Below are 12,126 nucleotides of genomic sequence, written 5' to 3' on the forward strand. Positions count from 1 at the left end.
GGAAATTCATGCCGTTATTTACCGTTGTTATTGATCCTCGGCCGTTGCTAAGCTGCGCGTTTCAGTTACGCGACAACAATGACGTCACTGTCAGCGGCCGCTGAGTGAGCGAGTAGTGTCCGAAATGTTTTTTCATTTTGCTGAGTGAGTGCACTATATAGTCCACTGCATTAAACTCACTATATAGTGAATAGGGAGTAGGGATCAGTGAGTGATTTCGGACACAGCCGCTGTTCACCTTTGGTGCATTTCTCTGTTTTAGGACTCATTCTATTTCTCTGGTTAGAAAAAAGCTTTTTAACCCAGCAGAGGGAGAATTAACCTGAGAATGACCGATACCCCAAAAATAAAGGAAGGACATTTAGAGAAAATGTTCACTTTCAGAAAGACTCTGTAATTTAATGAAGGAATCACAAAAAGCACACAGTAGAATTAAGTGGTAAATGTTTATTTATATGCAGATTTAATATGATTTAATAAAGACATGATTATTACAGACTGAAGACTGAAAAATAATAAAAGAGATCTATTATACTGATCCATATTTAAAAACATACATATAATGAGCATAATACCATAATAACCTCTGCAACATTTTTTTAAACACATTATACACAGATGTTGGTGTAATCCCCGGACGTGGTTTCCTGCTGCTCTGAACGAGACGTTAAAGGAAAAGTCGTGAAAGTTAGCCACTGATGCATCAGAACAAAACATGGGGTAAAGTTGCAGGAAATGACCACCAGCTCTTTCAAGGACACGCCCAACCGGAAGCTCATTGGTTCTCCCGCAGGAAGCTTCTGAAATGCTGGCCAATCGGAGTAAAGTGGGCACGTGGGGGGGGGGGGGGGGGGGGGGGGGGGTCTTAAAGAGACAGACGCTGAAATGAACCATTTCAGGCAGAGGTTGAAATTTGGGATTTCAATGATGACAGTATGAGAAAAATAAGAAAGTTTATGAGTTACACATCTCACAACACTACTCAATAGGTGTCCCAGACTGACAGGATTAATGGTGAAAGTGAGGATAATAGATCTCCTTTAAGTAAAATATACACATTCAATCAAATATATTGAAGCAACAATAAGACATGAAAGTTAATTTGACATAGTGATTAAAATTTGGTTATACTGACATTTAAAGGCACTCAAAAATATGAAGAACTTTATACAAATGAAGCTTTCTACAAAATTATTATCTTCCATGTTGGCAAAAACTGAAGATTCCCCCAAGTGATGATCTCTCTCTCTCTTTATCTCTACCTGCTACACACCTACTCTCTCTCTCTCTCCCTGATTATCCCTCCTCCTTCACCTGCTGCTCACCTGAGTACAATCTGTGCTCAGTGAGGAGGAGGAGGAGGAGGAGGAAGAGGAGGAGGAGGGGGAGGGGTATTTAGAGGAGCCAGGTAGGAGAGTTAGGGGCGCACACACTCTGGGCAGTGATGTGGTGAGGAGCTTTTGTTTCCCAGTTTTACTGGTTTTCCCCACATATGTTAACATTGTTGGGTTTTATTATTTGAGTTTGGACTGGAGATCACTGTTAGTCCTATTTTGGGTCTTTTTGTTTCTTTAGTTTAATCTTTTCTTCTTTGGTAGTTTTAGGGGGAGGTGCCATAACGACGACACATTACGTGGTTGGCTCAGCATCTTCCCATCTTTTTTTTTTTTTTTGTCGGGGTCTCCAGCCCCTTTTGTTTCTTTAGTTTATTATTTATCTTTGATTACTTTGGGGGGAGAGTGGTATTTACATTAAATAAAGCTCGGGTTGAACTTTAAATCTTTGTGGCGTCCTTGTATGTTTTCGGTCTCTGAGTTTTGAGCCTTGGTTTAATAATTTTGGTTAAGGACGCCGTAACAAATATCAACTTCATATTTCAGTACATTTATTAAATCCTCACTTAGTACCTCAAATGAAATGTGGATCCATGTTTTTATGCTCAAAAGTACGATATAGAAATGATTGAAAGCGGTGGATTAATGTATCTGCTGAGTGGATGTTTGTGTGGAAGTTGTTGATCAGTGGAGTCTGACAGAAGCAGAAGGTTCTCCATCATTTTCATAGTTCACTGAGCCTTCATCTCCATCATAATACACCTGTGAAAATACAAAAATATAAGAGTTAAAATGGAGGTAAGAAATGTTCCTTCTCTATATGAAGACAGTTCATATGAGGCTTTATTTCAAGCTCACAGTGATGTCATCAGGTGGTCTCTGGTTCCCTGAAAAATAAAGCACACAGAAACATTTCAGCTCTGACTTTAAGGTTGGTGGTTGATAGGTGTGAATAAAAGTTGGTGTGAGTGTTTCTCACCTCGAGCTCTGAAGAGAAGAACAGTGATCACAGTAATCAGGAGGAGTTCAGCCACACGCAGAGCCAACATGACCAAGTCCAGATCAGAAGAACCTGTACAATCTGATGAACAGGAACCAGAGGTGGGCAAAGTTAATATTTCATATTTAAATGACTTCACAGATTTTGATTTTATTCCATCAAAATCACAACATTCCTCCCAGATGTCTTCTTCAGGTGATCATTTTTTAACAAAGGAGGGGGGGGGGGGGGGGGGGGGGGGGCACACCCATTTATATAGATTTCAACACCAATAGGCTGATAGGCACTATGATGGCCCGGTGTGGTCAAAGAGTTTCTTCTGACACAAATGCAAAAATACAACAAGAGATAAAATCAAACAGCTAACTCAAGGCCAAGCTGAGAGCTCTGATTGGTCTGAAAGAAGCAGTAACTGCATCAACTACTTAGTAAGTTATTATCAAAACTATAGAGTTAAAGATTTTAAAAAAAAACACACTTTAAAACATCTCAGTGAAGTGGAAAGTCTGCATGGTTGTGGGTTGAGTGTTGAGAAGTCATTTAAAGTTAAAGCTTTGTTTGTTTCTGTCAGAGGCTCAGTGTGATGGTTCAGAACATTTGGAAATGTTGATTTGTTACCATTTATTAATTAAACAACAAAAAAACAGAAAAAAACAAAAAACAGGGATATTGGTAGACTGCCTGCATGTGTTGTCTTTGTGACAATTTAATAAAATCAGACGTGTAGAAATGCTGACTCACTGCCGTGTTGATCTGTTGTTGTTGTTGTTGTTGTTGGTGGTGGTGGTCTTGTTGTTTCTCTTGCGTCGTCACCTGAAGAAGAGATAAACACAGTTCATCAAACTGTTCAGTATAAAATTTGTGTTTTCATATCAAATTCAAACTTCAAATCCAAAATATTTTTTTTTCATATTTTAGGCAAGACAAGTTTATTTATAAAACATCTTTCAGACACCAGACAATTCAAAGTGCTTCACACAGACACAAAAAACATTTCAAACATTTCAGAAGATGAAAATAAAACTCTAAGAAGAGAATAAAAGTTGAGGTAAAAACTGAAGGTAAAAAGAAGATTTAAATATTAATAAGTTGAATAAATAGTAATTGATTTATTGAGTTATTGTTAAATAAAGAAACAGTGTTTCTACTTACAAACATCTGAAAGTCATACAAAGCAAAGCAGGTCAAATGTCTCTAATAACGGACATGGTGGTTTACTCCAAAGACACTTTGAAATGTTTGGATATAAGAAATGTAGAGTCCAAAGTAAGGATGGAGATATTATAAGAGAAACACAACAAGAGACAAATTAACTTCATCAGAGTCTTTATAATTATTGTAATGTTTCAGTTTATTGTTTGAATTAGAAAAGTTTTGTTTGAAAAGATTATGATTGAAATACTTACTCTTGATAACAGATAGAAGAACTAGAGTCACATTGTCTGTTCTTCTTCCTGATATGTCCTGTAGACAGACATAATATCCATCATCCTCCTCTGTGATGTTCTTTATAACCAGAGAACAGTCCTCTGTAACTCTCAGTCTGTCTGATTTAACTCCAGAGTTTTTAACCTGACCAAGTGTAACCAGGTCTCCTGCTGCTGTGTTTCCTGAATCAACAAAGAGCCATGTCGTATATTCACACTTCTGTTGACCTTGTATCGCAGTTTCACAAGACAACGTGGCGTCCTCTCCAACTCTGACTTCTTTATCTACAGCTGCTGCTGCTGAGAAAATGACAAAGAATAAACTAAATCAATAAAATGTTGATTATATTCACAATCAGTTTGAGAATAATTCTTCATCTGTGGTTTCTCAGAGTTCATTAAATCCATCATGTTTAAAAAAAGGTTAAATATGTGATATAAATGTTCTTACCATCAAACTGAAGCAGCGCTGTGAGAAGTAAAGAAGTTTGAATCCATTTGAGCTCGTTCATGGTGATTCTCCGTCTCTGTCCTCCCGTTGTCACGCTCCTAACTGTCTGAGTTTCTTCAGTAGTGCTTCTTTAAAGAGACGCTGCATCTACTTCCCGTTCTTAGTCTGTCATCACTTCCTCATTTTGACTTCAAACCTGCTTTAAGTGTTCATTTCTATGAATGTCTCATAGTTATTAAAACATGATGTAACATGTTTAAGTGATCATAAACTGATGATCATTAAGATGAGCTGCATCGATCAGTAAAGAGGTCAGAGGTCAGAGGTCAGAGGTCAGTACAGGCCGGTCACTCCCGCCTTTAATATTTGATATGTTTTCTGATTCACCGTCAGATTTAAAGTCTGTTAATTTTAACCATTAAAATCAAAAGATTACAAACAAATCCTTCATTATCTTAACAGAAATATTTATTTTACATGATAACTCAGACTGTTTGTCCTTTTTAATTTATTATGATGAGAATGTCAGACAGAGTGTGTCAAACAACAAAGGTTCAAATAAGGCTAACCATTAATGTTCATCTTGTTAATAAAGTTTCAAAACTGATCATTATTCAAGAGATGTGTTTCTAAAAGAAGATGGAGAGGACGGAGGAAGTTAAATGTGTGAAGATTGTGAGTTCAGATAAACGTCTGACAAGTGCAACGCTCCTCTTTAGATGGTGTTTCTGAGAAAACAGTCAGGTTTAATAATTATGTCTGAGAGCAAAAAGTGAACAAAACATGGAGGGTCAAACTCCTTGTCCTCCTGAATACAACTCTGAATGTCCGTCGTGTTTGAGAGATCAGAGATCAGAAGTTATTTTAGTGGTCTGAGATGTGTTGACGCCTCATTCTGAGTCTTTTCTTGAGAAGTGAAGGGGAAGTGGTTTGGTGAGAATGTGTGTGTATCTACATCAGAAGTAGAGCCCTGGTCAAAACAAATGTAACCCATGAAGGTTATTGGCACATCTACAGTCGATGGTTTTTGGTCAGTGAGACGAGTTGCAGCAAACATTTCAACATTAAAGAGCGTCGTGAGAAGTGAAGGGGAAGTGATTTGGTGAGAATGTGGGTATCATTACCAGCAGAGTCTTGACAAACATTTCTTCCTCATCTCCCACATCTTCAAACTCCTCTGCACGCTGCAGCAACATGGCCGTACTCCTGACAGCAGAAACACCTGAGAGGAGCTCTCTCATCAGCTCTCACTCTGTAGCAAACATTATCTAAATACACTATATCAGAAAAATCTCCTTCAAACGAGTTCACTATCAGAATATCAGTAAAAAAACCAAGTGGAAAAATGAGGCCAATGTGGAAGTGTGAAATCCTCTGGAGACGTAAGGCGCATAGCTGACATGATTGACACGTGGGAGCGATGTAACCGTTCATCAAGAGGCTTAAAACCCGCCTCAGCTCCAGCTCTCAGCCTGTTGTTAGGTTGACTGAAAGTTAGGCTGGGACGGCATCCAGCATGGCGGCTGCTGACGATGAGCCTCCAGCGCCCCCTGCAGGAACAGATGCCTGACGTCACTCAGGCTTCATCCATTCATATTTACAGTCTCTGAGTAAAGAATGGAGCCAAGTTTAAGGACACGCCCACCTAGAAGCTCATTGATTCTGCCCACAGCAAGCTTCCAAAAAGTGTAACTATTTTGCTGAAGGAGGCCGTAACACAGGCATAAAGAGAGCTTAAATACCTGCGAGTAAGACTTTGACAGTTCAATACCAACAATACTGTTGCAGGTCAGAGCTGGTGAGGAAAAAGCAGAGGGAGAGACCGGAAATCTCACAGCTTAAAGAGGTCATATTATGTCCTTTTTGGGGTTCATATATTTAATCTATGTACCTACTAGCTAGTAGTAATCATCTGCTGAAGTCCTGTTAGCTGCATTTCATTGTGCATACATTATCTGTATCTGCCTTCACACTGAAGTTTGGTGTTTTTGTAAATTATTTCAGAATAAAGTACTTAAAACTTTAAATATGGCTCTTAAATATTACTTCTTTAAAACAACGTTTTAAATCCTGATTCACCACAACTGGTGCCTCACCCCACCGTCGGGCCAGTGGTGGTCAGGCCCCTGCTGAGTTGCACCCCGCTGCGGGGTGTCCTTTATTTTTCTGCTTGGAAGGTGGCAACCCTAATCTCAACGGACAATAACCCATCTAATAATGCTCTCAGAACAGAATCACTTGCTGTATTTTCACTTGAAGGAAACACGTTCTGATACTCTGGGATAAAACCTTTACTGAAAAAATTAGATGGAGCGTTTCTCGATAGACGAAAAGTCCATTATGCTCCCAGCACTGCACAGATCCGCACGGTAGCATTGTTCGATATAACACCGGCGGATGTCACGCTCGTCGATGACGACGTTCTAATATCACCATGGCAACGTTACAAGTATGAACGTATGAACAGTTTGCTGTAGAAGCTAGCGAACGTTATGACGTCATGTCAGCGTCAAAGTTCTAGAACTCAGTCACGCACGTCGTTGTATTTGAACTTAATTACAATTCTAACGAACATAAACGCATGTATTTATGTGTCTCTATTCTTGGTCACTTCGTAAATATATTTAGTAGTCATAGAGTGAGGAGGACGGGGTCGGAGCTGGAGTCTTCTTTGAAAATATTGTAAAGCACAAAGAAATCTTGAGCGGAAAATCCGGTTACTTACTTTCAAAATAAGAGTTCAAATGCGCTTTGTAACATTAAACATTGAAAAATCACAGTAAAGGATGAATATAGTTGGGATTAAGAGGATTATAATGACCACAGGCCATGGACACAAACTTGCCTTGGACCAAAATATTACAGTTGCACTGTGTCCCCCCCCAAGCATACAGGATATGGTAAATGGACTTGAGTTTGTAGAGCGCTTTTCAAGTCTTCTGACTACTCAAAGTGCTTTAAAAACGCAGGACACACCTACACATTCACACACTGATGGCAGCTATGTGAAGTGACCATCAGAATAAACTAATCCCATTCATACTCCACCAAGGAAGCAGCGGGAGCCACTCGCATGCACATTAACAACGCCCCCCTTCTGCACCTCTCACTGACCTCAGACACTTGTCCTCAGTGAAGCATCACACAGAGAAGACAACAAAGAATATCTAAGTCTCATAAACGTGCAAGCAACAACAAAGTGTATTAAAATCAGTTTGATCACAGTTATGTTGCTTTAAAGTGCGCATAATATAAACTGCTGAAGGAAAATCCAGGAAGAAATAAACAGACAGATGATGTTCAAATGAGCCTCGCTTGAATAATACGATCCTGATCATTTTAATAGGAATTAAAAAAGACAACACGTCCAGCCTGCACTGTTGAAAAATCTGTATTTATTAATGATTTACAAAAGGCTAAACATTTAAACGAGTCAGTTCATTTGAAACCTACAAAGGAGTCGTTGTTGTTGTGGGGGGGAAGAGGAGACACGTCTGTGGTGAGGTCAAAGGTCAGTTATTAGAACAGCTTCTGATCTCGTGGTGGAGGTTCGGGTTTGAGTGGAGGCTCCTGCAGAGAGGAGAGAAATGACACAAACACACACACACACACACACACACACACACACACACACACACCTCGACGTGCGTTCCTCTTCTACGCCGTCAGAGCAGCCGTTTTGGTGAATGTGTTAATTGTGTCTTTTTACATATTTGTACAACCACAATTCTGTCACCTTGACTCCATCAGGATCTCCGTGCCTCACAGCTGGTGTGAGAACCAGAACTGTTCCGAGTCCATCGCAGAAAAACACAGATTTGTAGCAGAAAGTAGTCCACTTCCCCAAACAGTTTGCAGACACATACTCAATATTTAAAAAAAAAAAAAACAGGTTTTTTGTGCAAGTATGTTTTTTTTTTTTCTGAAATAAATATCTGTAAAGCAAACTAGGACTTAAAGAGTAGTTTTTGTTTTTTGTATTTTATTGTGAAAACCAACATGAATCACATTGTAAGTTAAAGAAATCCTCATTCTGCCTTGAATTTCAGGAACAATCAGTCAAATTAATCTCACACAACTCTGCAAAAAGAAAACAAAAACAGGACTATTTCGATTTAAAAGAAAGTAAAATCAAAGTGACCTCACATCGGGGGGGGGGGGGGGGGGGGGGGGCGACACATTTAAAAAAAATGAAACTCCACAGACGGTGGGGGGGGGGGGGGGAGACAGTCCAGTAAGTTTAGCAGATTGTTTTTTTTAGTAGCCTGGCAGGTTTCTACAGTAGTAAAAGAGTGAGACAGTTGTGGACCTGAATATTTACAGTAATGTTGTGCACTTAAAGATCCTTCTCTGGACTGTTTGGATCCTCCTCTGGAGAATCTTTCATCTAAAACATCACCAACAAAATAAAAATTTAAAACTAATCCCATGCTTTTTTTTTTTGCTACGGAATGAAATAAAAGTGTTTCCACTCGCTGAGGATGTGATTTCTTCTTTTTTCTTTAAAGGAGAAAATAAAAACACAGATTGGTCTGGGCGATTCTGCTGGCGATAAGGAATTAAAAAAAAAAAGTGAAATCATGATGCAGAACTAAAGAGCTTTAAAATCGTTCGGTCTTCGGTGAGATATTTAACAAAAATAAAATGAGAATAAAACTTCCTGCATCCCCCTCGCTCCGAGAACCTTTTTTTTTATAAACAAAAATATATCCACCCCCTTTGTCATGTGATTCTCAGATTCTCACTGGATACAAGTCAAACTTTTTTTACAGTGCTTTATCATTATATATCTTTGACAGACCTCAACGAAGGGCGGGAAAACTTTAAGCCATAAATGTCTCTCCTATTGCAACGATATAGCTACGTCGAGAAAAAAAAAAAGGTGAGCGGTCCAGTTATTCATCGATTAAAAATTAAAAAAATAAAAGAGGGGCAAAAACAACACAAACAGGAGGAGACGGTCAGTGGTTGGGAAAGCGAGCGCCGGCCCTCTCGACCCGGTTTTTGTGTCCCAGGAGCACCTTAATGTTACCATGGTGATGTTGTTGTATTTTTTTTTTTTGGCTCTGGGACGTTTTTTTTTTTTTTTTAGAGGCCCGGTCTACTACTTGGTGTTGAGCTCGTTCTCCAGCTCCATGAGTTTGCGTGAAGCCTTGACCTTGTTGGAAACCTCCTTCCCCTGAGAGAAGAGACGCTGGCGCTCCTTGAAGGTCATACTCTCCGGAGCGCCGCTGGGGATCGAGTTCTCCTGCTCCTGACTGTAACACACAGAGACACAGAGAAAACAATAATATTGATTATCTAATTTTGATAATTGTTGGAAATCAAAATAATAATTGAAATTGAGACTTGATTAATTACCCAGCGCTAAGAAGACAGTTAACCATGTTTGAAGCTTTAGTTACAGAGTTTAGAGTTACATAAATAAATGAAAATATCCAAAAGTATCTAAAAACACAAAGTGATGAAGAGGCACATTAGTGTGAAATGATCTTTAAAGAACTGATGATGGTACAACAGGTATTCAGATACAGACAGAGTACTTACACCAACCTTATAATAAAAAAGCTGCTTAATACTTCTAGTACATTTCCACTTTAGTGCTCACATACTTTAACTTAAAGAAAGAATATACAACTTTTTTGATCCAGTAGATGTCAAAGCATGAAACCAAAACAACTCAAGCTGGCTGTCACAAATGAACAAAAAACTAGATGATGTCTCACCTCTTTGTCCATTTGTCTCGCGGGTCATTGTAGACTTCTCCCGATCCTACAACTCCAGCTGAGTTTCCAGTGTACGAGTTAAATCCTGCACGAGGTTCACGAGTCACACAGCAGACAAGACAAGGCGGTGAGATACGAGTTAGCGTCATCATTTATATACAACCTGAATCATGTGAAAACATGTGAGGCAGAAGCTGCTGGATGCTGGCTGTCAGGAGCTCTGATTTACATCTCTGACTTATAAGAAACTTAAACTAATCAAATAAAAAAAACAGTTAAAACTGAAGTTCATTTCTCAATTCCCCCGGTCGCCTGAATCCAGCAGCTTCTCCAGTCGACATCGGTTCATTTCCCACAGACCAGCCTGAGCAGGAGGAAGGAAGAGAGGGAACGAGCATTAGGCAGAAAGGAGTCAGATCTCAGTGAGCTACAGCAGCGAGCCGAGAGAAGAGAGAGAAAGAGGGAGCGTTAAAAAGCTGTTAAAGGGCCATTCAGAAGCAGCGGAAACGGTCTGTGGAAGTGTGTGTGGGGTCCGGGGCCGGGGTTACCATCAAATGAAATCAAATGAAAACATCCCGTCTCATAGAATCACCCTTTAACCTCTTGATGCTTTTGACTTTTTTCTCCTTTAGATCCAAATTTGAACTCCAGATAAAAACACAAAGCTTATGAAAGATTCCTAAAAAGACAGAAGTGACATGATGATGGTGACCCCGACTTTTAATCCCAGAAGAGACGTTAATCAGTCGGCTCATGTGTCCCTGTGTCTTTTCTAAACCCCGACGACGTCCAGCCTGAAGCAGACACCAGCGGGGAGTCAGATGTACCTGAGTGTGAGCCTCAAATCTGCAGAATTTTATTTCTTATACGTATTTTAAGGCACAGAGTGTCCAGAAAAAGAGTTCTTGTCTCTTGTTGTGCAAATTATTGAAGATAGGTCGTTCCTGTCAAGTGACTCGGTTGTGTTAAAAAAAAACACAACATGGGAGTCCAAACGTTTGTTTAGAGTTTGAGAGCAGATGACGGGGAGGTTTGGTACAGTTCAGACAGACACAGTGACAGGGGTGTGAACCCACATGGATTCATCCAGCTGGCAGCTCCCTTTTCGTTTAGGGTTTATAAGTCTAAAGAGATCAGAGGCGAGGTTTGAGACGGGCTCTTTCTTCACTCTGCGGACCACATGAACACAAAGTGGCAGAGAACAAAGTAACCACGGAGAAACAAGCCTCGTTCAAGGCTTAAAAAACATTCCTCCGAGGAGCCAAAAGAAATGGAAATTATACTTCTGGCACTGCCGACTAAAATTCTTTATACATTCACCCACCGGCTTTTCAGGGATTCTGTAAGATTGTGAAAGTTTTTCTTTTGCTGTGGTTCCTTTTTTTATGTATTTCTGCACCAAAACATGGAGCTGGTTGAAAATCTGTCTCTTTGGATATCTACATTTGATTCCTCTTTGGAGAAGTTTTAAGGCAAACTATCATCTGTATTGTTTTTCTAGCGGTTTCTTTCCGACTACAAAAATATCTGCTTTCAAAAATAAAATCAGACTTGAGGGTTTGGAGCTGCCAGCTGATTTAAGCAAAGACATTTAAAAACATTTGTAGATTCATTGGTCAGGGAAGCCAGAGACTCAGGTGCCCGTTCGGTCACCTGAACCTGCTGCAATGCCCTGTGGGAGTTGTAGTCAGGTTTAGTAAAGCTGCAGCGTTAGACAGCAGCACAGCGACAGACAAACAGGTAAAGGAGACACACAGAGAGTTCAAACTAAAGCTCTCAGATTAAGAGACGGACACACAGAGACAGGCAGAGTGAGGAACACATAAAGGACGTGAAGAAAGCAGCCTGGTGGAAGCTATGCACAGGCAGTAAAAAGCAATAGACATCAAGCCGGTTACTGGGGGCAGCCAGAGTGCAGTGTGGTGTGTTTAAGATGCATGTATGAGGTGAAACATGCAGATTTTGTATCCGTGAGGGAGGGGTGGGGTGGGTGGGGCGTTAGTGGGATCTGATTCGAGTGAATGTGCGACACAGTTGTCCGTGAGGTCCTGGATGTTTTGTGTTCAGTTAGCAGCAGCAGGGATGGAGGAGGTTTTCTTGTTTTTTTTTAAAGGTGCAAGATGTTGTTTTTTGGAAGTCACATGTAGAGACGACGTTCAGATTGTGCTGCGTCCAGGGCTCGCTTTGT

The 12,126-nt window shown here is 40.1% G+C and overlaps 2 protein-coding genes across 18 annotated transcripts in view; both read right to left on the reverse strand.

The window, feature by feature from the left end:
• Nucleotides 1-432: 432 nt before the first annotated feature.
• Nucleotides 433-4,372, reverse strand: LOC132984702 (uncharacterized). Its single transcript, XM_061051592.1, has 6 exons — nt 4,213-4,372; nt 3,741-4,061; nt 3,076-3,147; nt 2,314-2,415; nt 2,193-2,221; nt 433-2,096 (listed from the first exon to the last, which is right to left on the reverse strand). Exons 1-6 carry the CDS (start codon nt 4,271-4,273, stop codon nt 2,019-2,021), a joined length of 663 nt encoding a protein of 220 aa, XP_060907575.1. The 5' UTR covers nt 4,274-4,372; the 3' UTR covers nt 433-2,018.
• Nucleotides 4,373-7,587: 3,215 nt separating this feature from the next.
• Nucleotides 7,588-12,126, reverse strand: part of afdna (afadin, adherens junction formation factor a) — a 109,906-nt gene continuing 105,367 nt past the window's right edge. For 16 of the 17 annotated variants that reach the window (XM_061051597.1, XM_061051594.1, XM_061051601.1 and 13 more), the window contains 2 exons: nt 9,939-10,023; nt 7,588-9,470 (listed from right to left, as the gene is read on the reverse strand). In XM_061051597.1, the coding sequence (XP_060907580.1) occupies nt 9,317-9,470; nt 9,939-10,023 (239 nt within the window). In that variant the 3' untranslated portion in view covers nt 7,588-9,316. The remainder of the gene's footprint in view (nt 9,471-9,938; nt 10,024-12,126) is intronic. The other variant, XM_061051604.1, reaches the window with a different exon arrangement.

Source organism: Labrus mixtus, chromosome 12 (assembly GCF_963584025.1).
Source record: "Labrus mixtus chromosome 12, fLabMix1.1, whole genome shotgun sequence".
Classification (NCBI taxonomy): domain Eukaryota; kingdom Metazoa; phylum Chordata; class Actinopteri; order Labriformes; family Labridae; genus Labrus; species Labrus mixtus.